General features: G+C 53.7%; 1 protein-coding gene across 5 annotated transcripts in view; it reads left to right on the forward strand.

Moving 5' to 3' along the window:
* The window catches only part of Sipa1l2 (signal induced proliferation associated 1 like 2), a 143,256-nt gene that overhangs the window by 77,234 nt on the left and 38,740 nt on the right, over positions 1-27,282 (forward strand). For all 5 annotated transcript variants that reach the window (XM_021648419.2, XM_021648411.2, XM_021648429.2 and 2 more), the window contains exons 3-9: positions 6,370-6,503; positions 8,285-8,473; positions 12,789-12,963; positions 13,990-14,093; positions 19,428-19,585; positions 20,617-21,193; positions 25,272-25,546. In XM_021648419.2, coding sequence (XP_021504094.1) covers positions 6,370-6,503; positions 8,285-8,473; positions 12,789-12,963; positions 13,990-14,093; positions 19,428-19,585; positions 20,617-21,193; positions 25,272-25,546 — 1,612 coding nt within the window. The remainder of the gene's footprint in view (positions 1-6,369; positions 6,504-8,284; positions 8,474-12,788; positions 12,964-13,989; positions 14,094-19,427; positions 19,586-20,616; positions 21,194-25,271; positions 25,547-27,282) is intronic.

The raw sequence follows: 27,282 nt of genomic DNA on the forward strand, positions 1-27,282 counted from the left end.
GGAAGGGATGGCTGGGTGTCAGGTAGGGTCCTCCACCCTCCCTGCCATTTCTTTTACAAGACATCAGCAGTCAAAAGGCCCGGCTGCCGTGGTCTTGCATCACAATGCCCAGGGAATGGCTTGGGAGGAAGGATTTGTTTTGACATGGTCTCAGAGTCCACAGTCGAGTGTCCGTGTGTTCTTGGTGTGGACATGAGAGCATGTGTGCACAGAATTTCTTCATTGCACAGTGGACAGAAAGGAAGAGAGGAAGGGACGGAGTGATGGCGGAGGGAGGAAGGGATGGAAGGACGGAGGGAGTTACTGGCGATCAGGTGTCTCTTTCAACACAACTGCAATGACCCGCTCTACCAGCTGCGTTCCATGTCCTAGAGTTTCTCAGGCTCCCCAAAGCAGTCCCCCCCCCCCCCCGCCTCAGCTACAGACCCTTTGCCTAACATAGGGACCTGAGGGGACATTGAAATCATACCGGTCTCCGGGACTGCCATGGGCTTCACTGCCTTAGAGCTGCTTCCCCAGGTCCTAGGGCCATGGCCCACTGGGCTTGGGCAGTTCTTGGTCAGTTGTCATCCCCTGCAGCTAAAAGCCCCAACATCTGGCCATGCTGATCATCCCCACCAAGAGCGCACCCTCCTCTGATGCCATCTTACTTGGCGTCCTGTGATCACAGCGTCCCTGCCTGTTCCTCTCCATGGCTCCTCACACTGGATGGACTGCAGAGTTCCGTAGTGCTTTCCCGCCGTTCTTTGCTCTTGAACCTCGTTTGTTCAGCCAGGCTGCACGCCTGTGATCCCAGCACTCGGGGAGGCAGAGGCAGGCGGATCCCTGTGAGTTAGAGACCAGCCTGGTCTGCAAAGCGAGTCCAGGACAGCCAGGGCTACACAGAGAAACAAACCATATGTCAAAGCCCTGTTGAAAGAATTCCTGAATTAACCAGATTTCATGGTTCTGAAAATAGGATTATTTGGGCAGAGATGAGGAGCTAAGAGTTCTTTCTGGTGTCATTACAAAATTTATTATATTATATTATATTATATTATATTATATTATATTATATTATACTATATCATATTGCTTTCACTTTTGTTTGCTTTGCCACAGTTTTGGTTACCAGTGCCCTTCTTTGCCCATTCCCAACTCTCACTGCTTTGAATTCTGTCCTTGTCACAGGAGAGCCCAGAACCTCTGAAGTGTGTTTCTGTGTGTGCCTGACTGTACCCCTACTGTGCCTGTCCCTAGGCACCAGCTCTTAGACATGAGGAGGACTGGGATCCTGGAAGGGGGATCCTGCTTAGGCTCTCCAGAGGGGTCAAAGGGAACAGGCCTCCTCACTGAGACCTGTCACAGCTGAGGGCTGACCTGTGAAATAGAGTCTGTGCAGCTCAACGTCTGGGCAGCTGAGTGCTGGAGAGTTAGGGTATCAGGGTGAAGAGGCTTCTCTGGTCCTGTTGTGCAAATGATTAACAGCTTCCCACTCAGTGTGTCTCACACCCAAAGTGTGTGTGAGAAGAGCAATCATTGCCCCAGCCATTGCCACCACTGGGCTTGCTAGTGACTTCAGGGTCTGTCCCGGGAAGTCTGTGCTCATCTGTAACCTGTTCTGCAGGCTTCGCTGTAGTGATTTATTTCCCTTGCTTTCTGATGGAGACGATGGAGACACTAGAGAGCATTGTCAGACTACTGAGGCTGGTGAAGAAGTCAGTTCATATCCTCCCAGAAATAATTCCTGTGTCCACACCCTGGAGTGCATGGTGAGGGCTACCGAAGCAGCTGGGAAGCTGAGTTCTAGGCTGTTCTGTGAAGCCCACAGAATTGAGATGTGGAAACACTGGTTTTTCCGCTGGGAAGAAGCCTGGGGCTGAGGAGAAGTGACCGCAGAGAAAGCTGCTGAGCTTTAGTGCGGAGCACACTCCTGCTTCCTCAGGGCTCCGTGCGTTGCCTATGACCCGGTGTGACTCGAGATGGAGTCGGCAGCAGGAGTGCCTGCCTGGAGTCGTTAGGGAGCACAGCCTGAGGGTTCAGGTGAACAGACCAGCCTAACCCCAGAGCCGAGCGAGCTGGACTAGCCGCAGGCCCCTGCAGGCTCACCAGCCACTGCACAGCACTGTGGCTAACCCAGGCCCACCAGGACAGGCTCTAGGGCCAGGCTCTGCGAACAGCTGCCCATCTTTCCCCTTCTCCCTTCTTGTCTATGGCTCTCAGGGGACCTGCTGGTAATCTCTACGGCACTTTTTACTTTCTTTTTCTCCTTGTGAAACTCCTGGTGCCCGGGGTCGGCCCCTGTGCAGGCTTTCTGCGTGCTGGGCCACTGCTGTGCAGAGGTCATGGCAGTCAGGGAAAGGTGTCTCAGCAACTTCAACCAAGGGGCGGCCGGCCACCGTACACAGAGCCAGCCGGCAGCGTGGCCTGTTCAGACAAGTCCTCCCACCTCTCCTGAGAGTCTGGAAGGAAATGAGCCTGGCAGGAAGATGGCTAGCAGAGGTCTCTGTTGGCGACCTCTGCTCTGCACTGTCACGCCCCCTTGCTGTATCGTCTCTCAGCTCAGCCATTTGCAAGAGTCCTTGCCTCACCCCAGATGGGTCTTGCAGAGCCCTGGTCAGCTCCTGACACCTGTGTGACAGCAGCTGGGCTGGGTGTCACAGGGCTGACGCTGCCACCATGAGCTCATGCCCCTCTGCCCCTGGAGCTTCTATCCTGTTGCTGTGCTGAGGTGCCCTGACAAGTGCAGCTTAAGGAAGGGCTCATTTTAGCTCACAGTTCGGGGCGAAGGCCATCGTGAGTGGGAAGTGTGAGCAGCAGGAGCTCGAAGCAGCTGCTACCTCAGCTCCCCAGTCAGAGCCCAGGGAGAAATGCCAGCCAGCATCGGGCTTGACCTCGCTGGGTTGTGCAGCCCAGGGTCCCAGTCACAGTCGCGCTGTGATGAAGATGGCCCACAGGTGTGCCCAAAGGCCATCTTCCACAGAATTCTGGATTTTCTAGTTGACATCGTGGACTTAATGCTCTCTTTCCTTCTCTTCCCTGCCTCATTTTTTCCTTTTGTCCTTTCATTCTCCCTTTTCTTTCTGCTTCCCTACCTCCCTCCTTTATAAAATGGCACCTGACAGGACATGTTTGGTTTCTTCTTGCCTTATCAGCTTTCTTGAAGAGTGGGGGCAACTTGGAGGGAGCAGGGGAGCAAAGAGTTTCAGCGTGGCACAGGGCTCCATTGTGGCAGTGGCACTACCCAAATTAAACCACACTGAGGCTTCTCTGTCATTCTGCACCTTAGCAGGTAGAACTGTCCTGTGGGGGACTGAGGCAGACACCTGGAGAGCCTGAGTCCCGGGGCTGGTGGCTTCCGTGACCTTGCAGTGTGCTTTGTCCCTCAGTACCAACAACCTACCAGAGCTGCCCTCATCTGTCTCTTCACCCCTGGCCTCAAGGTGTACAGAGCACCTTCCACCCCTGCCCAACCCACAGGTGACTTACAATTAACCTCTCTTCCAAGACTCTGTGGAGTCTAGAAGCCGCCTCGGCTGGCAGGGCACCCCAGTCCTGTCTCCTCATTGGGGTTAGGAATTCCCCCCCTTCTTGGTAGAACAGCCAGGACACACCAAGATGCTGCAGTTCTCATTTCCCACACTGCAATCTTGTTAACTGGTTTGTTTGTTTTTTTTTTTTTTTCCTATCATGTTCTATTATATCTGTGTGATATGTGGATTTTCATTCAACTTATCAACAGCCTTCTCACAGCTTCCATCCTGCCAGGGAAGGATTTCATTTGATTCACTCTTGAAACAATTTTATGGAAATCATTAGCTCATTGGTTTGGAAATAAGGCCAGGCTGTGGGGGGCGAGGGTCTGAATGCACATGGCTATTGAGGGGCTTGCTTGAGAGCGAGCCTCTGTCCAGAGCGCCAGGGCTTCCCGAAGGGGCTGCAGGATGCCCTTTGAAAGAGTTGCCTTTGTTCCCCCAGGGTGGGGGAGGGGCAGGGACCGTGCTCACATCTTCATGGTCTGTGGGCATGCTCTGTATGGGAGTTAGACAGCATGTTCTCAAATCTAGGGGAATTTTAATTCCTTTAGAAATACACAGGCATCCTGCAGACTTCTTGCTGAATCCAAAGGCTCTGTGAGGTTCCCAGCAGAGCCTGGTGAGGCAAAGCTCTGCACGGGCAGGCCAGGCACGGTGCCTGTGGGCCGTGGGGCCCTAGCCTGCATCTGCATCCAGAAATTCAGGCCTGTGCGTGAATCCAAGCCAGAGCCAGAAATGGATGCCAGATGTGGCTGAGGCACAGGTCAGCAAGGGGGTGGAGGGACAGGGAGCACCTTCCCTCATTCTCTGTTCACTAGATTGTGCTCCTTGTCATCTTTAATGAGAGAGAGCTAACAATTCCCGGTTCTTCAAAGCAGGGCTTCTGGGTGAGTGGACTGTATATGCCTCAGTCCTCACTGAGTCCACCCTGTCAGTCACCTGGCAGCATCCCAGGAAACCCACATCGGAAATCTTCAGCACTCTGTCAGAAAACACAATTAGAAGTGTTGAGATTTTGAAATACATACATATCATATATCATGCACACACACACACACACACACACACGAACTATATGAATTCTAAAAATCTGAGACCAAATCTGAAGAAAAACCAGTGACCATCACAGAGAGCTACAGGGCATTGCCAAGAACAGTGAAGCCCCAAATCCGTGGAAGGACAGTTAGCTGCCACTGGGAAAGTTCTGTACTCGTCAGTGTCTGCTGTAAAGACAGGTCTCCGCAGTGGCTGGGCCCTTGTCGCTGAGGCCCAGGAAGTGAGCAGGTGGCCTCTGTTGCTGCTTTACTGCTGACTCGGGCACAGAGAGCTGCTCAGCTGCTTCACGCCTGGCCTGTGTTTGCTGACACTGGAGCTCTGGGCCAGTTAGCTTGCCTGTGGTCCGCACTAACTGTCCCCACCGCACTAACTGTCCCCGCCACACGGGCATCTCTCTTCTGAAGCTGACTCACCTGTGCTCCAAAAGCAGGCTCCTTGCTGCTGCTGGGCTTCCGGGTTCCAGAAGGCAGAATATCCGTTACACTAGTCTGCTCCAAGCAGTATGAAATGAGAGGCCTGTGTTTCGGCCTTGCTGGCTGGAGCGGAGCGGGCAGCGGCCCTTGATGACTTCACAAGTCTCCACAAGTCCCCAGAGCCCAAAACCACAGCTAGAGGCTCCCCAAACTCAAAAACTGAAAGTCGGGCCATATTAGCTAAAAGCAAAAGTTGGCATTCAGAGGGGACAAATGTGGTGTTTTGCATAAGGATGAAAATAAATCAGTGTTTAAGGAGAGAGCCAGCCGTTGGAGAAGGGCCGGGGGTTCGTAAAGAAATGAATGGCAGTTCTGGGGTCACATCTGCCACCTGCTCTGCACAAATCACTGTGTGAGGTGCCTTAGCCTTCGTTAACAGGTGAGTGCTCAACTGTCCCTGTGCTCTGCGTGGCCGACTCCCTCTGCTGTGCTGTGCTCAGAGAGAGGTGGTGACCTTTGACCTCGTTATGTGCGGCTGAGAGCTGTCCCCAGAGCAGGGAGTGTCCCATCACTGAGGGTCCTAACACTGACGGGGGACTGCTTCCTTGAACGTGGTCCCTGCATCCCCCCTGCTAAGTGATGCCTGGCATGTGGTTGTCAGCAGATGGGTAAAGGCTGACTATCCGTTAGCAAGGGTGTCCTAGCCGGGGCAGTCAGCACTCAGGAGGCAGAGGCAGGTGGATCTCTATGCCTTCGAGGCCAGCCTGATCTCAGTGAGTCCAGGATGTGCAGGGAAACCCTGTCTCAGAACAGACAAACGTCCTCCTGCGCCTGCTACATGGGACACCCCAAGGTCTGCTCCTGTCGTGGGGTTCTTTGACTTGGGTGTTCTTCAAGGACCAAGGAATTATGGGAAAGAAAGATGAACTTGGTGGAGGAGTTCTGGGTTTGTAGGAGCAGTAGTGACCTACACAGCCCAGTAACCTCCATGTGCTTCCTGTCTCCAAATTTCTCAAGACACTAGGGACAGTTTAATGTCAGGGTGACCTTTGCCACTCCACTGACAGCTAAGATTACCCTGGCTAATCTGAGTGGCTCATTGGGTAACCTCCGAAGCCTGATGCCGAGTGAGAAGGTCAACTTTCTCAGGGAAGGGAGCAGCACGGCCTTCATTGACGGCTCTGGAGAAGCCGGCCCTCCTCAGCGCTGAGGATGGCGAGCCAGACTCCTGAGCGCTGTCTGTGGACCAGCTTTGCTGGAGTGAGGAGCTCATGGCCCACCCTGACGGTGCGAGAGGAAACGCGGCGCTGCCCTTGCCATATGAACCAATGCTCTCTCTTTCTCTCTCTCTCTCTCTGTCCTAAATCTGCTCTTTGGAATCCCAGAGCACCAGAACTACTTTGGAATAGATGAAAACCTTGGCCCTGTGGCAGTCAGCATTCGGCGGGAGAAAGTAGAAGACCCCAGGGAGAAGGAAGGGTCCCAGTTCAACTACAGGGTGGCCTTCAGGACAAGTGAGGTAAGAAGCCGCTGGGGGAGTCTAACCCTCCACACTCACTGGCACTTTAGGAAATGTTAGAAAACCGAATTGCGATGTCAGTCCTCTGCTGTTTAAGGACACAGAGCGACAGTTCCGTGGCTTTCCCCTAAGGGCGGACTTGGAAGCCTGCCCTGGGTTTTAGGTGGCTGTGGTCTTACCACCTCACGCACCACGACATCGCGGTGAAGGAGGAAGGCTCCAGGGCTGAGACAAGACCACAGTGAGCTACACAGTTCCCATCAATTGGAAATGAGTTTAAAGCTGAGTGCAGAAGATGAGCCTGCAGCGGGGCTGGCCTCTGCCAGGCACAGGGAACCTGAATGGCCACGTGTCCATCCTGCCCACACCACGCAAGAGCAGCTTGTGGTACCCACTGGCCTCGAGACAGGACACAACCAAGATACTGCGTTCATTGTGCAGCTCAGTGCCAGACGCCAGACACCCTGAGGCGTGTCAGGACCTGGTTCTTTGGCCCAGGCAGTCAGAGCGGGGCCTTCCAGAAAGCGCCAGCTGACCGCCTTAAGCCAGAGGAAGGAACCTTTTCTGGTTTCCGTTGCTTCTATAGTCACAGTGATGTGTGTGACTCAGCTGGTATGTGCAGGTGTCCTGCTGGCGCTGCTCGCTCGCTGCTCATACAGGCTGAGCCCTTCCCGGGAGTGACAGCTTCGAAGACAGACCTGTGCAGACTGAAGTTTAAGATAGTGATTAAGCTTAAATAATTGATGAAAGCAGCTGTGCTGGTGGCTGTCACTGTAGTCACCTTCCCGATGACAGCATGGCTAGCTCAGGGCACAGCCTTTCTGATGCACAGAGAACACTGTGCATGTGCCGGGTGTCACTATGACATACTCTGTTCCCAAGGTCGAGCAGTGGGGCCATTGGCCACCGCAGTGGCTTTTTCCCTGTCATGATTGGAAGCGTGACGTCACCCAGGTGTCTTGATTACTTTTCTGTTTCTGTGACGGCGCCATGACCAAGGCAATATCAAAGACATCATTTACTGAGGCTCATGGTTACCAAGGCTTAGAGTCCCTGACCATCATGGCAGGGGTTGTGGCCGCAGGCGGGAAGGCAGACACGGTGCTGTAACCGAAGCTAAGAGCTCACAGCCTTGGTCTGGAAGCTGGGAGCAGAGAGAGAGCTAGCAGAACGGCATGGGCTCTTGAAACCTCACAGCCTGCTCCCAGTGGCACACCTGCTCTAAGCAGGCCACATCTCCTAGTCCTTCCCAAACAGTTCCCCCAACGAGGGACCAGGCATTCAAATCCATGAGATGATGGGGGCGACTGTCATCAGACTGCACACCAGGCTTCAGCAAAGCCCAGGACGGGGTCCGGCAGTCCCCCTCTCAGCCCCAGGAGTGCTCAGCTGGTACTCAGCAGCAGCCCGGGGAGGAGTAGAGCAAAGCCCAGGACGGGGTCCAGCAGTCCCCCTCAGCCCCAGGAGTGCTCAGCTGGTACTCAGCAGCAGCCCGGGAAAGAGTAGAAGCGAGTGGACAAACGTACAGAGGAGAAGGGCACGGGCTTGCCCTGTGCTCCCTCCTCAGCCTCCCACAGGGCTTCAGGGCATTTGGTGTAGCTCTGCCCTGCCCCCTTCACCCTCAGGCCCTTGTGGTGACTCCCTGTCCTGCTGGGGGGCTGTTGTTGAGAAAGAGGATGCTGCCTCTGCTTTCAGGTGGAGTGCCTGGCTTTCATTTGCTAAACCGTTAGGTCCCTGTGAATACTCAGCAACAGGCGCTAACTGGAGTCTTGTTTGCCCAGCTCACCACCCTTCGAGGAGCGATCCTAGAAGATGCGGTCCCCTCCACCGCCCGGCACGGCACCGCCCGGGGCCTGCCCCTCAAGGAAGTCCTGGAGTATGTGGTCCCGGAGCTGAGCATCCAGTGCCTGCGGCAGGCAGCCAACTCACCCAAGGTCCCAGAGCAGCTGCTCAAGCTGGATGAACAAGGGGTATGTGCAGGGTGGGGGTGCGTGCAGGGTCGGGGTGTGTGAAAATGGGGCTTCCCTCCAAAAGGTAAGGTCTCACTGTGTCTTTGGCTGGTCTTGAACTCAGAACCCATCTGCCTCAGTCTCCCAAGTAGCCAGAGTTACAGATATGAGCTGCCACACCAGGCTCTCAGGTTCTTGTGTAAGGCCATTTATTGGAATGCCTCCAAGTGAAGGGTACGTTCCCCGAGGCAGCTCTAGAAAACCCCACTGAGGGCCCATTTTCCCCAAGCCCTGGGGGTCTTTCTGGGTGGGAGCAGAGTGGTGAATCCAGTTGACAAACTGTGGCCTGCTGTGTTCCCACAGTGAGGCCAGAGGCTGTGCCAGGGGCTCTAAAACCTCGGCCGAACACTGTCTTAGCTCTGGGCAGCCGTGAGCGGATTGTGGAGGCAGGGGCCACAGCTGTTTTCCTTGCTTTGTCTCCCGGCTGCGTGATGCTGACTTGTCTTTATTTTGTGGTGATGTTTGGACCTGAGTGCCAGCTGACCTCTCAGCTCCGGCAGAAATCAAGGACTGTGGGAAGAGAGGCTATTTCCCCCTAAAAGAGATGCGGTTCGCCACCACCCAGACACTGCCCTCTTCCTCCTGTTTATTTTCCTGAGAGCAAATCTGCCTGTGAGGGCAGCAACACACCAAAGGAGAAGTCCATGTATTTGAATAGTCACTGACCTCGCTGTGGCTCCTCTCTCCTGGGGACTGCAGTCATTCTGCTTCCTGTGGCTGGTGCCTGGCCATCTCATTTCCCCCAGGACACAGTCAGTGGAGATTCTAGCTTGTTCATTTTGATTTGGGGAAGATGTTTCAAGCAGGGAGACAGAGCACTATGGAGAACTGAAAAGAAGTTATGATGTTAAGGCCTTGAGGGGTTTGACACATTGTCTTTATGTATTCACCTCTCAGCTTCTGTAATGCCACTCTGTGTGTGTGTGTGTGTGTGTGTGTGTGTGTGTGTGTGTGCCCCACACGTATGTGCTGCCTGTGGAGAAAGTGTTAGATGCCCTGGAGCTGAACTTAGAAGCAGATGTGAGCCCCCATGTGGATGCTGGAAGTTCAGATTGTCTGGAAGGTCAGCAAGTGCTCATAACACGAGCATCTCTCCAGCCCCCTTCCTTCCTGCTTTTTTTTTAAATATTTCTTTGGGTTTCTGTGTGTGAATGTTTTCCTGTGGGTATGTAGGACATGAGAAGAGGGCACTCGCTTCCCTGAAGATGGAGTTAGAGCTAACTGTGTGCCATTGTGTGGGTGCTGGGAATTGAAATTATGTCTCCTGTGAGAGCTCTCTGTGCTCATTGCACACTCCCTCCTCTCCGTTTTAAAGAGACTGTTGTGGTATACACAGTGGGGAACTCATAGGCTGGCACACACACTCATTACAGCATCTTTGGCTGGCACACACACACACACACACACACACACACACACACACACACGTTACAGTGTCTTCGGCAAAGTCTGTCCTAAACGAAGCTGCCACTTGCTCCTGAGCCGCATGGCCCAGATACAGGTGGACCTCAGGTTTGCTTCCTAAGGGCGCCAGGTCCACCCGGCCAGCTGAGCTGAGTTGCTGCAAATGCAGCCTGACTGACAAGAAAATTCATAGGCTTCCTTTCTTTTCTCCCTTCATTCGTATTTAAATCTTCTTGTTGATAACAACAAAGTGTCTTAGTCACTGTTCTGTTGCTGTGGAGAGACACCATGACCAAGGCCACTCTTGTAAAAGAAAGCAGGTAACTGTGGGCTGGCTTACAGTTGTTTGACTGTCATCAGGGCGTCCGGACAGACTTGGTGCTGGAGGAGCTGAGAGTCATTCATCTTGATCCATGAACAGAGAGAGGCTGGTCTGGGTGACACACTTCCCCAACAAGGCCACACCTCCTAATCTTCCTAATCCTTCTCAGGCAGTGCCACTCCCTGGTGGCTAAGCATTCAAGTTATTACTGCAGAGGCCATCCTTGTTCAGAACAGCACCTAAAGCTTCTGGTGTCGGGGACACAGTGTCTAGCCGTGACCCTGCCCTAGGAGGAATAGATGTGGCTGAGTCCCTGCTGTCTGTGTGTCTGTCCTGTCCAGAGCCCTGAGCCATAGGAAACCTTGACAGTCTAGTGTTTGAGTGTGTCAGAGTTCTCATGTCCCTGGCTGCAGTTTATCTGAGACAGGTTGGGGGTGGGTCAAAGCACAGCTAAGTGTGGAGATCAGCCTGGGTGGGCAGCTGAGAATGACAGCGTGGTCTGGGAGTTGTCTGTGTGGACGTGGACATGAGCAGCGGAGCCTGCTGTTGGCCTCCAGGGAAGTGCCATTTTTGACCATTTTTCAGTATCTAAAAGAGGCCAAGTGCCAATAGGTTGCCTCCTGAATCTCATTAGAGTGTTGCCAGCTTGTGGTGAGCGGCTCTGCATCCCTGGAAGCTCTTCTTTCTGAGCTCTGTCTTGCTGGCAACTCACTAGAGAACAGACAGTGGAGCCCGGTTCCTGCCCACATTCCATGTGTCCCTGTATCTACAGGCTCTGTATTCTGACACCTGCCCTCACGTTTCCAAAGCTGTAGATACCTCTGACACAGGTATAGATCCAGTCACAGTTTGGGGGTTTGGGGTTCCAGAATGACAGAATGTAAAGTTGACAGCAGGATTCTAAGCAGGGAATCTCCCAGGATTTCATCTTCGGGTAGCTACCCTTTGCTCAAGGAACAGCATGTGTCTACCAGGCGTGGGGAGTCAGCAGACACATGCCAGCCCATGGGGAGCTCTGCCCAGCCAGCTTGAAACCACACCTTCGAGGACACAGGGCGTGGCAGTGATGGCCCTGGTGTGCTGTGGTTTTAATGGTGGGCACTGCATATTCTCGGGTAGTGCAGGGAGAAGTCGGGAGGTGAGGGCTGCCCATGTGTGCACAGTCAGGTTTGGGGCCTCTTGATGTTAGCCTGGCCTTCCTCGAAAGTCAGGTGCCTCTGTCCTAAAGCTCTGCACACCCTAAAACATCTCCAGAGCAGCTCAGGGCACCTGCGGCTCATGAGGAAACAGCGAAGCGATTTTAAAGTGTACTTGGTGATTTTCTTTTGGGGGAAGTTTCCTTTCGTGACCTCAGTAAAGAATAAGCCAGCATTACCAGGTATGCGGCCGTAGCTGCCGCACCCTCTCGCAGCCAAGGCCAGAGTCTCTGTCACCCTGGAGACAAGAAGCTGGTGGCCCACACTGCCCACCCAGCCTGGCACCTGTCAGCAGAGAAAGCTGCTTCTGACATGCTTGTGCACCCATCCAAGAGAGAGAGAGGCTTCCGGAGCCTGCTGTGGTCACCCAGGAAGCACCAACACTGTCTTGCCGTGGGTAGAGGTGATGGGACTGTTGGCTGTGCTCCTGCTCCCCGAGCTGCCTGTCACTGTGCCTTGCACAGTGCTGGAGTCAGTGGTGGGGTTCTGTTAGGCGCTGTTTCCCGCCTCAGCACTGAATCCGCCATCTACGGAGAACTGGCACCCTAAAGGTTTGTCAGTCTTCCCAGCTGCTGCTGATGTGAGGCTCAAGGCCTCTGCTTGCAGGACCGAGGGGTGGGGCTTTTGCAAAAGAAGCCATTGCTGAAGCTGGATCTGGTTTCTCTTTGGTTCCTGAGGAAATCTGTGGCTTCCACTTCTTCATGGTCGGATTGTGAGGTAGGAACTGCTCAGTTGCCGCTACCGCTCCTTCTGAAGTACCGTGACCGCAGCCAAGGTTTTCTTTTCAAAATAGTCAAAAATGTGAGAAATGACTATAATTGAACAACCAAACTTACCATGGCAGAAACAAAACACTTTCTGTGCATGCGCACGCATTGCGGTTCTCCCTGGAATCCTTTTCTTACCAGACCTTAATTTGATTTGATTTCCCTCATTTCAGCCAGCATTTTTCCATGGATGTTCAAACAAATTACAGGAGAAAAAGACAAGAGAGCCAGAGAAAGAAAAGCTTCTAAGTCCATGGCCTTTCCCTCTTCGGAACTTGGAGAATCCCAGTTACGCCGTGCTGCCCCTTCCACGGGCCTTTGCTCGGCTGCGTGTCGGCTCCATGTCTGGCCGGGGCTGCCCACTCTTTCTCTCAGAGTCTACATGGCTCCAGCCGTAGGCGCTATTCCCTGGGGCTGTCGCTCTTCTCTAGCTTATTCGTAACCTCTTGCTCGATGAGAGCTGCGTTGGGACTTCTCCCAGCAGGCTTTCCTGGGAACCGGATCCCAGGCTTCCGCAGCCTTGACTTGGCTAGCAGCCGGCCAGGCTGGAGTCTCAGCCAAGTTCATCATGTTTCCTCTCGTTCCAGCTGAGCTTCCAGCACAAAATTGGGATCCTGTACTGCAGAGCCGGGCAGAGCTCGGAGGAGGAAATGTACAACAACGAGACCGCGGGGCCCGCCTTCGAGGAGTTCCTGGACCTCCTCGGCCAGAGAGTGCGGTTGAAAGGCTTCAGCAAGTACCGGGCTCAGCTGGACAACAAGAGTAAGCACGTGGGCACGTGTGTGTATGCTTAGGTTCATGTGCATGTGTGTAGCTCGTGTACTTCGGGGTGTGCACCTTCGTGCCTCATGTATATTTTAAAACAGTCAACAGTCCAGATACCACCACCTCCTGTTTAAAACACTTCTGTGTGGTGTGTGGGTGTGTACATGTTTGTGGACATCGCACGGGTGCACAGCTGTTCCTGTGCAGGCCAGAGGTCAGTGTCAGGACCCTCCTGTATTGCTCTCCACCCTGCATGGCTTTGACTCTTATTCCTCACGTACGAGTCTGAACACACATGTACCGTCACAGGCACGTGGAGGTCATAGGGCAGCTCTGAGCAGTTCATTTCCTCTTTCCGTGTTGCTGGGGCAGGTGTCTCCTTCCTGAGGCTGCAGGGAGTGTCCAGGCTGTGTGATCCCTGGGTGTGGGGTAGTTCTCTTTCCACATCCTGTCTTGCCATAGAAATGCTGGGGTTAGGGGTGTGTGAGCCCCGAATCCTGCTGGCATGTGTGGGTCTGTGGATCAGACTCAGATTTTCTGCCTTGTGTGGCCGTCTTGCTGGCCCGTCCTCTTTACTTCTAAATCAGCTCTTTCCGAGAACCTGGAGCTCACTGATGAGGCTACAGTGGCTGGCCAGCGACCTCCAGCTGCCTGTCTCCACACCCATCAAATGCCAGCCTTTCACACGGACACTCTAGCCCCAACTCAGGTCCCCACACTCACTTGGCAAGCACTTTGCTGGTCTCTCCAGCCTCATGGAAGGATGATCAGAAAGATGCCACAGTCTCCTTGCTGGGTCCCTGAGTGTGAGAGCATGCTCAGTAGAAAGCTACCGAGCAGAGGCCCGGGGCCAGCTCCAGACGAGAGCCGCTGATACCCAAGCAGAGAGTGCCAGAGGCTGTGTCCAGGCTCACACACAGGGCGCCTCGTGCTTCCCAGCTCACACGCTCTTTGCAGAAATCACCACGTGGAAGAGCCCTGAGTGCGCTTGCCTCACTAGTTCTTGAATTACTTTGCTTTCAGCGGATTCTACAGGGACTCACTCCCTCTACACCACATACAAAGACTTCGAACTCATGTTCCACGTGTCCACGCTGCTTCCATACATGCCGAACAACAGGCAGCAGGTAAGGACTCTGGTGCGCATTGCAGCATGTTGCCACCCCCACGGCCGCCAGCACCTCCTCCCAGGGTCCTATGGCCACCAGCACCTCCTCCCAGCACCCCACAGCCGCCAGCACCCCACAGCTACCAGCACCTCCTCCCAGGGTCCCACAGCCGCCACACAGGTAGCCCTGTGTGAGAGTGAGGCTGAGCATTTACGCTTAAGCCATCGGTTGCTCCTGTTGTGCTGACAGTCAACCATGTTTCTATGAGAACAACTATGTTGAGCGGACAGGTTTCTACACACGGGCAAATAACTTCTTTATGAGCACTAGCTGCAGTGGGGGCTGGAGCTGTCCTTCGTGCCGATCCTCATCAGGGTTTATTTCATTGTCTTAACGATGCAATGTATTGACCCTCTGTGCAAGGAGAGCCTTCTGCGCTGGCAGTCACTCCCACAGACTCAAGATGTGTTGAAAGCTTAACGATGCCTAAAACATCACGAAGTAATTAACAGGATGTTTTGTATAGCTATAAAACCGGTTGAGTTCTCTCCCTGAAACTGCTGGCAGTGATATCCAGTGCTCCCAATGCTGTGGCTGCACCGTGAGCTTAGGAGTTTGGGGGTGTAAGGTGGTCCTGGGGGCAGCAGCTCCACCGCGCACCTTTAGAATCTGGGCTCTGTCCAAGGTAGAGCTAAAGGCTGAAGGAGGTAGGCCGCCTGAGTGCCCTGAGCTGCTGCGGGGTCACGGCAGCGGCATTTGTGTTGGGATTAAGGCAGGACCGAGACACTTGCTTCTGGAGGCCATGCCTGCCTCCCTGGGCAGACCAAAGCAGGGACCACAGAGTGGCCTGAGCGTATCTGAAGAACGAGACATAATTAATAGCAGAATTATCCCATTTCCTTTTTATTTTATTTTAATTTTTTAGACTTATTTTATGTGTGCCTTAATTGGCGTCTTATTACTGTGGAGAGACACCATGACCACTGCAGCTCTTATAAGGAAAACCTTTAACTGGGGCTGACTTACAGTTTCAGAGGATCAGTCCATTATCTTCACGGAGAGAAGCATGGTGGCTTGCGGCAGACACGGTGCTGGAGAGTAGCTGAGAGTTAGTTCTCCTTCTCGATCTGCAAGCAGCAGAAATAAATGCCACACTAGGCCTGGCTTGAGCATCTGAGACCTCAAAGCCACCCCAGAGCGACACACTTCCTCCAGCAAGGCCATACCTTCTGATAGTGCCTGTGGGCCCATGGAGACCAGTTTTTCTGAAACCTCCAGTCTGTGTGAGTGTGTGCTGAGAAGCATCACTGCGGGTGGTTGTGAGCCGCCATGTGGTGCTGGGAACCAAACCCAGACCATCCACAAGAGCAGCCAGGAGCTCCTGAGCCAGCTTTCTAGTCCTGAATTTTCTGATTTTCTTAAACTTGTGACATCCATGAATTGAGTCAAAACTTATAATTTTTTTCCCAAGGAAAAAGCCACCTACCTCTCCCCCCTGCCACTAGTTCTGAGCTCCTCAGGCCAGGATACTGGGGAGCAGTGAGGAGAGATGCTCCGAGCTTCACTACCTCCCTTCTTGGTATCCGACAGCTGAATTTTTTCTCTCAGACTCCTGGCTCAGTCCCTGACCTTCCTGAATGATCCACAGCATTTTCCACTGTTGATTGCTCTCCACCTCTGAAGCTCTGTGCCTACATGCTGGGATCACTGGCCGCCACCCCCAGTCCTGCTGTGAGCCCCTGAAACACTGTCATGTGCAGTGTGCCCGAGTTCTGCTATTCCTGTTTATAATCTCGTGGATGTTTTTAGGTGACAAAATTTGCATATACTCGTTGTCCCTGTTCCTAGAGTTGTGTTGTATAGAGGCCAGCCTGGATGCATCAGTCATTTTAGAGACCTCTTTACACCTGGCATGTAATAGGCATTTGCTGGTCGAAGGTTGCTGTTGAATGTTCTGTCCGCACTTAAGCAGTGGCGCTCTCTGATCTTGGGCATGGGTGTTAAAATGTTGTCAGGTCAGGGCTTCTCCTGACTCTTCCTGCCCTCTTATCCCACAAATGATGCCCATGAACCAAGAGCAGGAAGGTCTGAGGACCAGCGGGTGGCGACCGCCATAGGCCTCGGCCAGCTGGAGCCCCAGCCCTTCCTGTACCTGTGGTCTCATTAGCAGATTGTCTGAACCTTGTTAACTGGCCCATACTTGTGGGCAGACACCTACTTTTGCGTGTTTGTCCCTGTAAGAAACCAGTCAGGCGCTGCTTGCTGAGACACTGAAGTCGTGGGGTTTGAGCAGACCTGAGCCCCTTCCCTCAGAAGAAGCCCTCCTGGCCCCGGGACCACAGACCCCTCCCCCGGGGCCCACATCTCCACCAGGATACACAAGCACTGGCCTCTCCTAAGGCTGTATGTGCGTCCCTTCTCTGAACAAACCACAGCTCAGCCATCATGATGTCGCCAAGAACTCTACAAGGCAGCGTCACACTTCACCGTGGAAGAGACACCCTTTCAGAGAAGGCTCATAAAAGAGCTGATAGCATGGTGCCTGGCACACCGAAACCATTTCTTTCTTAGTGCATGTGTGAGGTTCAGATAGCCCTGACTGGCCGGGCGTCAAGCCCAGACTTCAGCCCCAGTGTGGCTCTGCAGGTTTTGGTGTTCTGCTCATTGTGGACTTGCAGGCTGCAGTGCTTGGCTGGGCCTGGGCTGGTTAGACTGGCCAAAGCCCTGCTGTAAAGGCTTTCACACCTTCTGGGTCCTGGTTGCTCCAGCTGAGGGGACTGTGGGTGGTGGACGGCCTGCCTCGTTCAGTGCTGTCTAAGCAGATTGCACGCACGCTGTCTCCCTTCCAGCCATCACTCTGCAGGGTGAAGCACACAGGTGGCTCTGTGCTTAGCAGCTCCCCACTCCTGGGCGGGAACACCAGTGGGAGGGTGGCTGGGGAAGTGGGGGGCTGGCTGGCCCCATCAGGAAGACACTGAAAAGCCACCGTCTGGCCTATGTCTTCATCTTTATTGTAAAGTGCCATGGCATGGCTGGTTTACTGCCGCCGTCATATTGAGTGTGGCCACAGGAGGGGCTGCATGCTGTTGAATGCTTGAAACCTCAGTCAGGTTTGAGGGACCTTGTTGATAGGGTCCGAGAACTGCCGGCTAGCTTCCGCGCTTCTGTGGGAAGCAAGAACATGCGGCCTTGTTTAACTGTAGTGGCTGCCTGCCTCCCGTGCTCATAGGGCATTGGTCTGAGTGCAGGGGCACAGGCACAGTGATTGCAGAGCCCCTGCCCCCCGCATGGTTCTCCTAGCTCTAAGGTCCTAGGCCCTCTAAGTGAACGGTGTGCAGGAAGGCTGTCTTCTGTATCCGGTAGGTGTGTCCAGTGGCGGCACCAGGCTGGTTGGTCTAGTAGCTGCTTCGTGTCTGTTCTTCCCGTGTCTGAGCACAACACATGAAAATAAGCATCTCCAGAGTCAGGAAGGGGGATTGTTGCATCTAGTACAGGTTTCACTGTATTTTTCCCATGAATTTTTTTCCATGATACTTAAAGGTGTATCAAACTGTGTTAAAAAATACAGATTTGGACAGGGGATCAGGGGATCTGCTTCTATATATTAAAACATGTTTCAAAACTTTTCTCTCACAGTTCAGTGATTTCCCTGTGCCTGGAAGTTTAGGCACAGGATATAATTAAGACTTGTTCAGGCCGTGACCGTGGGTGTCACTGGCCCTTGGGGGACCCTGAGAGAGGAGCATTCCGTTGTCACTTCCCTGGCTCTTCACTGTCTTCCCAGTGAGCCAGAGAGCGCACTGTGGAGCCCTTTCACTTCTGGCTTTAAAGGCTTCAGAGGCTGAACTTGATGCTCTGTGGGTGCCAAATAAACTAAGGGGCCAGGCTGCGGCCTTCGCTGTTGCCAGCCCGGCGGGGGCAGCACCGCCCCCGCGGGGTGAGCGGCCGCGTCTGAGTGTGTGGCGCTCACGCCCACTGCGCTGCCAGGGCCTCGTGCGGGTCTCGGCATGTGGTCACAGGAAGGTGAGCAGGGTTTCAGTGCAAGTGTGGGGCACGTGGGTGTGCGCCTCAACATTCATTTAGCAAATGTTCCCTGGTTCCTGCTTGGTGCTGGGCACGCCTTTGTCGGCATGCCTCCTGTGCTCGGGCAGGCTGCACTATAGAAATGTGAAACAGCCAGGGAGAGAGAGTGGGTGACGTAGGTACAGGGCGGAGCAGAGCTGGAACCTCCACAGACTTCTCACTGACAGGACGTCTGAGGACGTCAGTGTGGACAGGAAGGACTATGGTAACACACAGCCTCAGTGTTTCCTCCCATGGTCACATGGCTGTGTTTCTGCTCACTGTGGTGAGGCAGAAGGGCCTGTCGGAGAAAAGCTAGGAGTCTTCTGGCGTCTGGGAGCCTGGGCTGGACACAGGGTGCCCCAGGGCCTTCCCCAGGGGCCTGCAGCCTCCAGCCAGCCCCCTTCCTCATTTCCACCCCTTCTCAGTAGTGCTTTTCGCTATGAATCCTTCATAGAGTTATCCAGTGGAGGTCGGAGCCCTGAGTCTGCTCGCTTGCCAGTTTCCCTGTGAGCACTGCAGGTGGTCATCAAGCGTTCTCTCATGAGCTTTTGGGTTCAGAGCCAAACCTCAAGAGCACAGAGGTGTGTCCAGGTGGAGTGTGCCCGGCTTCCCTCCACACTGACACAGGAACTGTCCAGGAAGCACTTGGGGTGAAAAGCATTCTTGGCAGAGTGACCTCAGTAGGTGTTTTTAGAACACTGAAGTCCCCTGGACTGTTCAGTTCTGCAGGGTTATAAAAGGTTGGGTTGTCTGGCTACTAGTGTAGTGGAATCCTGGATTCATTAATTAATCCATATTGCATCAAAAAGCCAAGTTTCAGTTAATTAGTTTGAAGACCTTTGCTACCCATGGAGGCAGCTTCCTGGTTTTCTTTTGGAAATGCCAGCCGGCATGGGAGCCTGTGTTGTAAGCCCGGGCTGTGTGTCCTCCTCTGGGTTGAAGTGCTTAAACTGTAACATATATTATAAAGTATTTTGAACACTAATTTGCTATTTTAGAATGAAAGAACTAGCTGGATAAGAGGAGAGGAAATAGGAAGGTTTCTAAGTAAAAGGGATAGCGGGGTGTAGCCCAGGGCGTTCCTCGCAGGCAACGTGCTCTCTCTGATGACACTGGACGTTCAGGTTCCATTCCTGAGGGTCTTCTGTTGTGGCCCACCCGGCTGTGAGCATGCTGGAGGCCCCGGGGCCCCAGGAGGCTCTGCTTGTCCCTGTCCTCCCTCCGGAGAGGAGCAGCCGGCTGCGTTAACATGAGCGTGTCAACCTGGATCCCCCCCCCCCCCCGCAGCTTCTGAGGAAGAGGCACATCGGGAACGACATCGTCACGGTCGTCTTCCAGGAGCCGGGCGCCCTTCCGTTCACGCCCAAGAACATCCGCTCGCACTTCCAGCACGTCTTCGTCGTAGTGAAGGCGCACAGCCCCTGTACGGAAAACGTGTGCTACAGGTGGGCCTGCGGCCGCCCCCACTAGTCCCTCCCTCCCTCCCTCCCTCCCTCCCGCAGCCCCCCTCTCCTCCTTCCTCTCCCACCGAGTAGCCCAGGCTGGCCAGGAACTCAGCTTCTCCAGTGCTGGGATCGTAACCTGCCTGATAATAACTTCTCTTTATTTTTGCTAGTGCTGGGATTTGAACCCATGGCCTTGTGTAAGCTTGCCATGTGCCTGACATTCCCTAGCCAGCCTCATGCCATTCTAATTATATTTTTGCAAGTAGTAATTGCTTTCCTCCCTGAGAAAGGAAATGCCTGGCAGCTTAGAAGAGAAGGCCTTCATTTTCTGCTCTCCTGGGAGACTGAACCAGGGCCCATGGCTGACACTAGCCTCTCAGCAAGATGGTGTGGCCTGTCAGGGATGTGAATGGCAGGCAAACTCTTAGGATCTCCCAGGCAGGGCCACTGAGGCCCAGAGTCACACTCACCTTGATGACTTTAAACTCCTGTGTGCTTCAGAGCCCCAAGACCGTCTTCATCAGCCCTGCCACATCCTTGAGTCTCTGGGGCTGTATCTTAGGAGGGCACGAGGTGGGGGGCAGCTCTGTCTGTTGACGGGAGCACCCTGCCGCACTGCTTGTCTTTCTTGGGTTATGGGGCTCTTTTCTTTTTCTCTTTTTCTTTCCCATCCTCTCTCTCTTTCTCTCTCTCTCTCTCTCTCTCTCTCTCTCTCTCTCTCTCTCTCTCTGTGTGTGTGTGTGTGTGTGTGTACATATGACTATCTGCATGCTCTGGATGTATAGTATACACCTGCTGGGGGGATCCACGTTGCCTGTGTGTGTACATGCATATTGAAAACCACGGTTAAGTTAGAGTGCTTTTTCTTCTGTCTTCAGACCCTCTCAGTTAAGTACATCAGAGCTCACTGATGTACTTTCTGGGGATGTGAACTCTGTTCCTCAGGTTTGTGCAATAAGTGTGGGAACATGTCACCGCAAGGAAGGGAAAGAGCCACAGCTCGTCTCATGTCCTTTTTCTTTCCTCCTCAGCGTTGGAGTCTCCAGGTCAAAAGACGTCCCTCCCTTCGGTCCCCCAATCCCCAAAGGTGTAACTTTTCCAAAGTCAGCCGTGTTCAGGGACTTCCTTTTAGCCAAGGTAATCAATGCAGAAAATGCGGCCCATAAGTCAGAAAAGTTCAGGGCCATGGCCACTCGGACCCGGCAAGAGTACTTGAAGGACCTGGCCGAGAACTTTGTCACTACTGCCACGGTGGACACTTCTGCGAAGTTCAGCTTCATCACACTGGGTGCAAAGAAGAAAGAGCGCGTGAAGCCAAGGAAGGACGCGCACCTGTTCAGCACCGGGGCCATCATGTGGCATGTGGTGGCCCGGGACTTCGGGCAGTCGGCTGACATCGAGTGTCTGCTCGGGGTCTCCAGTGAGTTCCTCGTGTTGATAGAGAAGGGCTCCAAGAACGTGGTGTTCAATTGCTCCTGCCGGGACGTGATTGGCTGGACTTCGGGGCTAGTGAGCATCAAAGTTTTCTACGAGCGGGGGGAGTGTGTGCTGCTGACCTCGGTGGACAACTGTTCTGAAGACATCCGAGAGATAGTGCAGCGGCTTATGGTAGGTGTGGCGGGGCCTCCCCTGGGTGTGGCTCTGCCTGGGCCCGGCAGGCCGTACTGCAGCCCCACGCAACCTCAGGGCTCAGCGGTCAACTGCTAGCCAGCGAGTTCCCGGTCCTTTGTGTGTGTGTTTTCCTTTGGAGACAGTCTCTCAAAGCCCAGGCCAGTTTTGGACATAGCCAAGGATGGCCTTGCACTTGTAAGCCAGCTGTGTCCTCTGCCTCACGAGGGGCGGGCTTACAGCTGTGTTCTACCATACCCAGCTCTTTATGGTGCTGGGGCCACACCCAGGGTCTCCTGTGTGACGGCTGCATGTTCCACCAGCTCCGCCACATCCACAGCCCTGCTCCAGTTTTTGTTTTTAATGAGAAATAGTGAACACAAATGGGGAAGACGCCACCCATAACCACACGACTAGAAAAGCTGAGCCAACTTCAAAAGAATGTTGGGAACCATTTTTGTAATAGTTGAAGAAAATCTAGGACAGTTTTAAAAATACTTCATGAGCTTGTGTGTGGACATGGCACACCTTGGAAAACACAGAACCGCTCTGTGCTGGCAGCTGGCCCCTCTCTCCCGCTCCCTTTCTGCAAGCTTGTATAGCAGATGTTTAATTTAAATATGTTAGGTTAAATATGGTGTTAATACCTCATATTTCACAAAAATTGGGCATAAAATTAGAAAAACTAAAAAGAAGATCAAAAACAGTCATCAGTCTGGAGAGAGACTCATGGAAACATGTGACGTTTTGGGGGGTCTCCTCTGGGCGGATGGGTTGCTTAGTGAAGAGAGGTACAAGGATGAAGCCTGCCTCCCCCTGAGCATGCTTGGGCTATGTGCTGCCGGGCACCTGTCATCCCGGCACTCGGGTGGAGAGTTCTCTGCACCTGCCGGCCAGACAGCCTCACCTCAAGGAGCCCCAGATGGCAAGAAAGGGACGTCACCCCTTAAGCAAGGAGGGCGTCTCCTGAGGAACGACATCCAAGGTCGACCTCTGGCCTCTGCTCACATACACATGTACCCTCATGCACGCACACACACACACACACACACACAAACACACATGTAACTGTATACAAGATGGCATCTTGCCACGTGGCCCAGGCTCCCTGGAGCTTCCAGTGTGTCAAAGGCCAGCTTCAAACCTGAGCTCCTCTGGCCTCACCCTCTCAAGTGCCGTAGCCTAACGTGATGTTTTAGCCCCACCCCTGCATTGCACACAGAAGTGAAGCAGTCACGTTTCTGTTCCCAACTTCAACAGAGCAAAACTCCAATTTTCTTTGGTTAAGTGCAGTAGAGCCATAGCAATGCCCTTGCTGTGTGGATTGCTGGTGTGTTATAAGAAGACAGCTCCTGTCGGCCAGGAAACCTCCCGTTGTAAAACCTTCCCAAGGAGGATGTATTGCATAGTCAACAGCGAGTCGTTGAAAGGGTTACGGATTGCACTTCCTGTCCTTCCTTCCTGCAGAGTGAGTCTGTCTGACAAGGCCAGCGTGAGAGAATAGAGAGTTGGCACCAGTCGGTGTTGGAGTGCGGACAGTCATTGCAGACAGTGTCTACAAGGCCATTGAGTTGAGGTGGAGGGGACCCCACTTTCTCGTAGGTGGCAGGCTTACTGTCTGGTACAGAGTACAGCCAGACGTGTGCACTGTGTGTACAGGAGGGGGGAGCCCACTCAGGCGTGCCACCTGTGAGGCCCGGAAAGCCATCCCGGAAGGGCCAGTCTCGGGCGGAGGGTCTCCATCACGTGTTCACCTTCTGAATGGATGTTGAGTGAAGACCTACGCTTGTATTGTCCGGCACTCCAAGGGTATTGTCCAGTTCTGTGGCTGCTCCAGGCCCGTGCACAGGAGCCTGCTATCCCCACAGGCTCATGGGTCCCCATGAGTGTGTGGGCACTCCAGAGTCAGGGACACCCCAGTCTGCCTGCAGGGCTGCCTGGACACAGAATGGTCCCGTATGGTGATGGGGGGGGGGGGTCGGCAACATCGCCCAGCTGATTCCCTGCAGCCCAGTGCTCCCACTGCGTCTCAGGTGCATTCCCACCTGCCGGGACACAGTGCGAAAGGAACTTATTCTCCTGGTTCAGTTGTCAGGGAGGCTTACTGCCTCCTCCTGCTAGCCTAGGCCTGGAAGCTTCCAGCCTCCATCAATCTAACCCAGGCCTAGAATGTTTTCAGCCTCTGAGACTTACTGCTGAGTAAGCTCATCCTTTCTTATTCTTTCTGAGCTCTCGCTGGCTGGTTCAACTCAGTTGTTCTGGCTCAGACTCCCCTCCCAGCTGACTAATTCAATCTGGCTCTTCTCTCGGCCTCTGAATTGCTCTCCTTGGCCTCAGACTAACTCTAGCAGTCTTTTCTAATTCTCATTCTCTGGCTCGTTCAGTCTTCACCTGTGTCTAGCTTGATCTCTCTCTGCAATCTGTCTTTCTACTACTGTCCTGGTAAAACTGCCTTCTCTCGCTCTGCATTGCCTCTTAAAGAGCTTTCCTCTCCTCTCTCTTCTCGTGAGAGTTGGCCATATCCTATTCTGTCAAGTCTTCATCACTGTTCCTGAACTCAGGCATCACTTTCAAGTATGGCTGTTTCCTTCTACAGACTCTTTACCTTCATTGTTTGGGATTAAAGGTGTGTAACCACCACACATGAATTTAAACTTTTCTTTACCTGAAACTTGCTCTATCCCTGCCTGGCCTTGAACTCAGATTTGCTTGCCTCGGTCTCCCAGTTTAAAGGTGTGTCTGTATTCCAGCCGGATCACACAGACCTAGAAGGTCTCTGTACGTGACCTCTCCCCAGAGCAGCCATGTTCTGAATTAACATTTCCCTACGGTGCAGGCCTCTTAGATGCCACGTGTCTTAGGGTGGCTTAGAACAAAGTTGAAAAAGAGGTGAGGAAAATGTCTGCCGAGGTTGGACCCTACAGAATTGCTCTGTTAACAGTTTGAAATTAGTTCTGATCATAGAAAATGTGAGCCTTTTGGAACTTCCCTCCTGACTGACACAGTGTTCCTTTCTGCTCAGTCCCCAGCATCATGCTGGTCTAGGAGAAGCCAACTGGCAGTGTGTGCACTTTTGTAACCATGGAAACCTGGGCCAGATGCTGATGCAGGGTGCAGGCCACAGCTGCACTCACAGCCACGGGGCTCGTTAGTAGGAACGTGTGTGTTCAGAGCCAGGGTCCTGGAAGCGGGGAGTTTATTGAGCTGAAACTCTGAACACTGCCCCAGGCCTTTGGGGTGGGGTGAAACCTCCCAACCTGAAATTTCCCACAAAGGAGTGATGTCATCAACTTCAGATGATGTTTCATGAGCCATGTTTTCCTTTCATGGCGTCGAAAGCCTCTGAAGGCCACAGGGACTAATTACCTCACTTGCAACTCCGAGCCACCGAACTGGCTCTCACGTTCTTCCCGGGTACTGTCGGCTCCAGTCTCCCAGCTGTCCCTGGAGCTGCCTGGGTGGCGCTTAGGCAAGGTGCTCCACGCTGATAAAAAGGGCCCTGGTACCAGAAGGACATGATGGTCACTCTGGAGGCCCGATGGGTTTGCTCGAAGTCCTGTTTCTCCTGGGCCCTTCTGGAACAGGGCCAGCCCCTGAGTGTGAGCTCAGAAGTACGTACGTCAGGCCACATTTTGCTGTTGTTTCCTTCTGAGTTAGGTACAAGTATCCATGAGGCCTTAGAGTTTGATGGTGGAGACAGAGGAAACTAGGTCATCTCATTCTTTCACTATTACACATCTAGAAGAGTGGAATTAGAGTGCTCCAGGGCCCTGCTCTCACTGACCGGAGTGGAGGGAAGGGCGCAGCACACAGCACGCACAAAGCCCCCACACTGCAGGTCAGTGGCTTCTCAAGATCCAGGCTGCCTGCCACAAGGACCCATGTGAAACTGGACCTGCCAAGGGCAACCGTGGTGAACTCTGGATTCAGATCTCTTCTAGGTCACTTGGAGGGCAGAGGGCAGCTGAGGATGGAGCAGGGGACAGGGCCTCACCCGGACACCTGTGTGGGCCCCCAGTAGGTCTCATGGAAGCCACTGAGAAGGACCGTGCTGCCTAACGGATCCCTTCCCCCTCAGATCGTGACGAGAGGCTGCGAGACTGTGGAGATGACGCTGAGGAGGAACGGACTGGGCCAGCTGGGCTTCCACGTGAACTTTGAGGGGATCGTGGCCGACGTGGAGCCCTTCGGCTTTGCCTGGAAGGCAGGCCTCCGCCAGGGGAGCCGGCTAGTGGAGGTGTGCAAGGTGGCTGTGGCCACGCTGAGCCACGAGCAGATGATCGACCTGCTTCGGACGTCTGTGACCGTCAAGGTAGTCATCATCCAGCCGCACGAGGATGGCTCTCCCCGAAGGTAAGACCAGGAGTCACAGTGCCAGGCTGCCTGTCAGGAGGGCTGTGGGGCAACAGGGATAAGAGGCCATGCATTCTCCACAGGAGCCTGGTGGTGCCAGGTAGGTCTGGGGCATCCTGTGACCTTCCTGAGAAACCACTGCAGGGCCTGGAGCTCAGAGCCCAGTGGGTGGGGGCGGGTGTGGAAGAGGGGAGTGGCCTGTCTGCTGCTGGCCGTGGGACTAGGCCTGGGGAAGCCCACAGCCGTGTGCTGCCTGTGTCCCTGGGCTGGACTGCTGCGCGTCGTGATGCACTCACAGCATTGACCTCTGATTCTTCGTGTGGTTCTTTTAGGATACGTGAGGGGGAGACAGGGTCGTGTTTCAGCGTCAGAAGTTTGCTTGTCAGTCAGACCACAGTAAACATGATGCTCCCTGCAGACCGTAGCCCGGGCTATGGTGTGGGGCCTTGGGGCTGTGTCACCACGCAGCTTGTGTCTCCATCCACACTCAGAGCTGCCTGTTGAGAGGCTGCCAAGGCCTGCTGCGTGATCGTGGGGAAGTGGGGAACACGGACGCCGTGCGGTTCCTTTCACATCTGCAGCATAGGGACCCTGGGACCTGGTGTCGGCGGTTTATAAGCGTTGGCTGGCACGGCCTCTCAGAGCACTCGGAACCTTCTGGCATCACCAGTGTTCCTCTACGTTTAGTTGAGAGGGGAAAGACCTAAAGTCACCCAAGTTTCTGTCGTTTTTTTTTTATTGATTACTCTTCTATATTACAACACAACTGCAGTTTCTCTTTCTTCCTCCCCTCCCAGCCCTTTCCCCACCACCCCAACAAGCTTCTGTTGCATTGAAGGGACTTTCCTATGCAGACAGTCGGTTGGCTGGATCCACTTCTGGACTCCTGACACAACTGTGCCCTTCTCCTTCCTCCTGTGGCCCATGCCTGAGCCACAGGCAGCTGTCACACACTCGGAGTGCGGCTGAGTGTTTTCACTTTAATTAATTCAGTTTAATTAGCCACAGGTGGCTCTCCTAGCTGCCCTTTGGGGGCTCTCATCCCTAAATGGGATCTTTTAGAAAACAAAGTGTTCTGTGTCATCTTGCTCTCTGCGGCTGATATGCCGGAGTTTGTAGTCTGTTAGGTTGGGCTTCACAGTTGTCCCCATTTGCTGCTGTGTTTGTCTTTGTGACACTGGGGATGGAACCTGGTCCTTGTGCACACAAGGAGTGGGCTCCACCCCTGGGTGCAGCCAGAGCCCCTGGTCTTTCAGTGGCTGTGTTTCCTGTATCTGCCCAATATGTGTGTAAAATGAAGGGTTAAAGAGCTGAGTCCCTGCAGCATTAAAGATCCACAACCGTAAAGCTCCCATAGATGTTTCTCACAGCCTCACCTGCCAGGTCTGCCCATTAGAGCCATGCTCCCTCAGGAACCCCAGGAGCTACGCTGAAGTGTGTGTGCAAAGAAAGACCAAAAACTGTCTCCCAAGGACAGACTGGGGCTGACTAAGAGCATACCTTCCTTTCGGCCTTCCTGTAGGCTAACGCACTCTGAGAGTGAACATCTTCACAGCCACTCTAAGGCCGTCTGTGGTGGGAATGCACACGGGCGACTTCTGATGGTCTGCTGTGGAAACACACACGTGACCTCTGATGCTCTGTGGTGGGAATACGCAAGTGTGACCTCTGATGATGGGGTCAGGTCTTCAACGTCTCTCAGAGACTGACTAGTGCAGAACTGAGTAAAAAGGTTT

The sequence above is a fragment of the Meriones unguiculatus genome, chromosome 10 (genome assembly GCF_030254825.1).
Source record: "Meriones unguiculatus strain TT.TT164.6M chromosome 10, Bangor_MerUng_6.1, whole genome shotgun sequence".
Lineage (NCBI taxonomy): Eukaryota > Metazoa > Chordata > Mammalia > Rodentia > Muridae > Meriones > Meriones unguiculatus.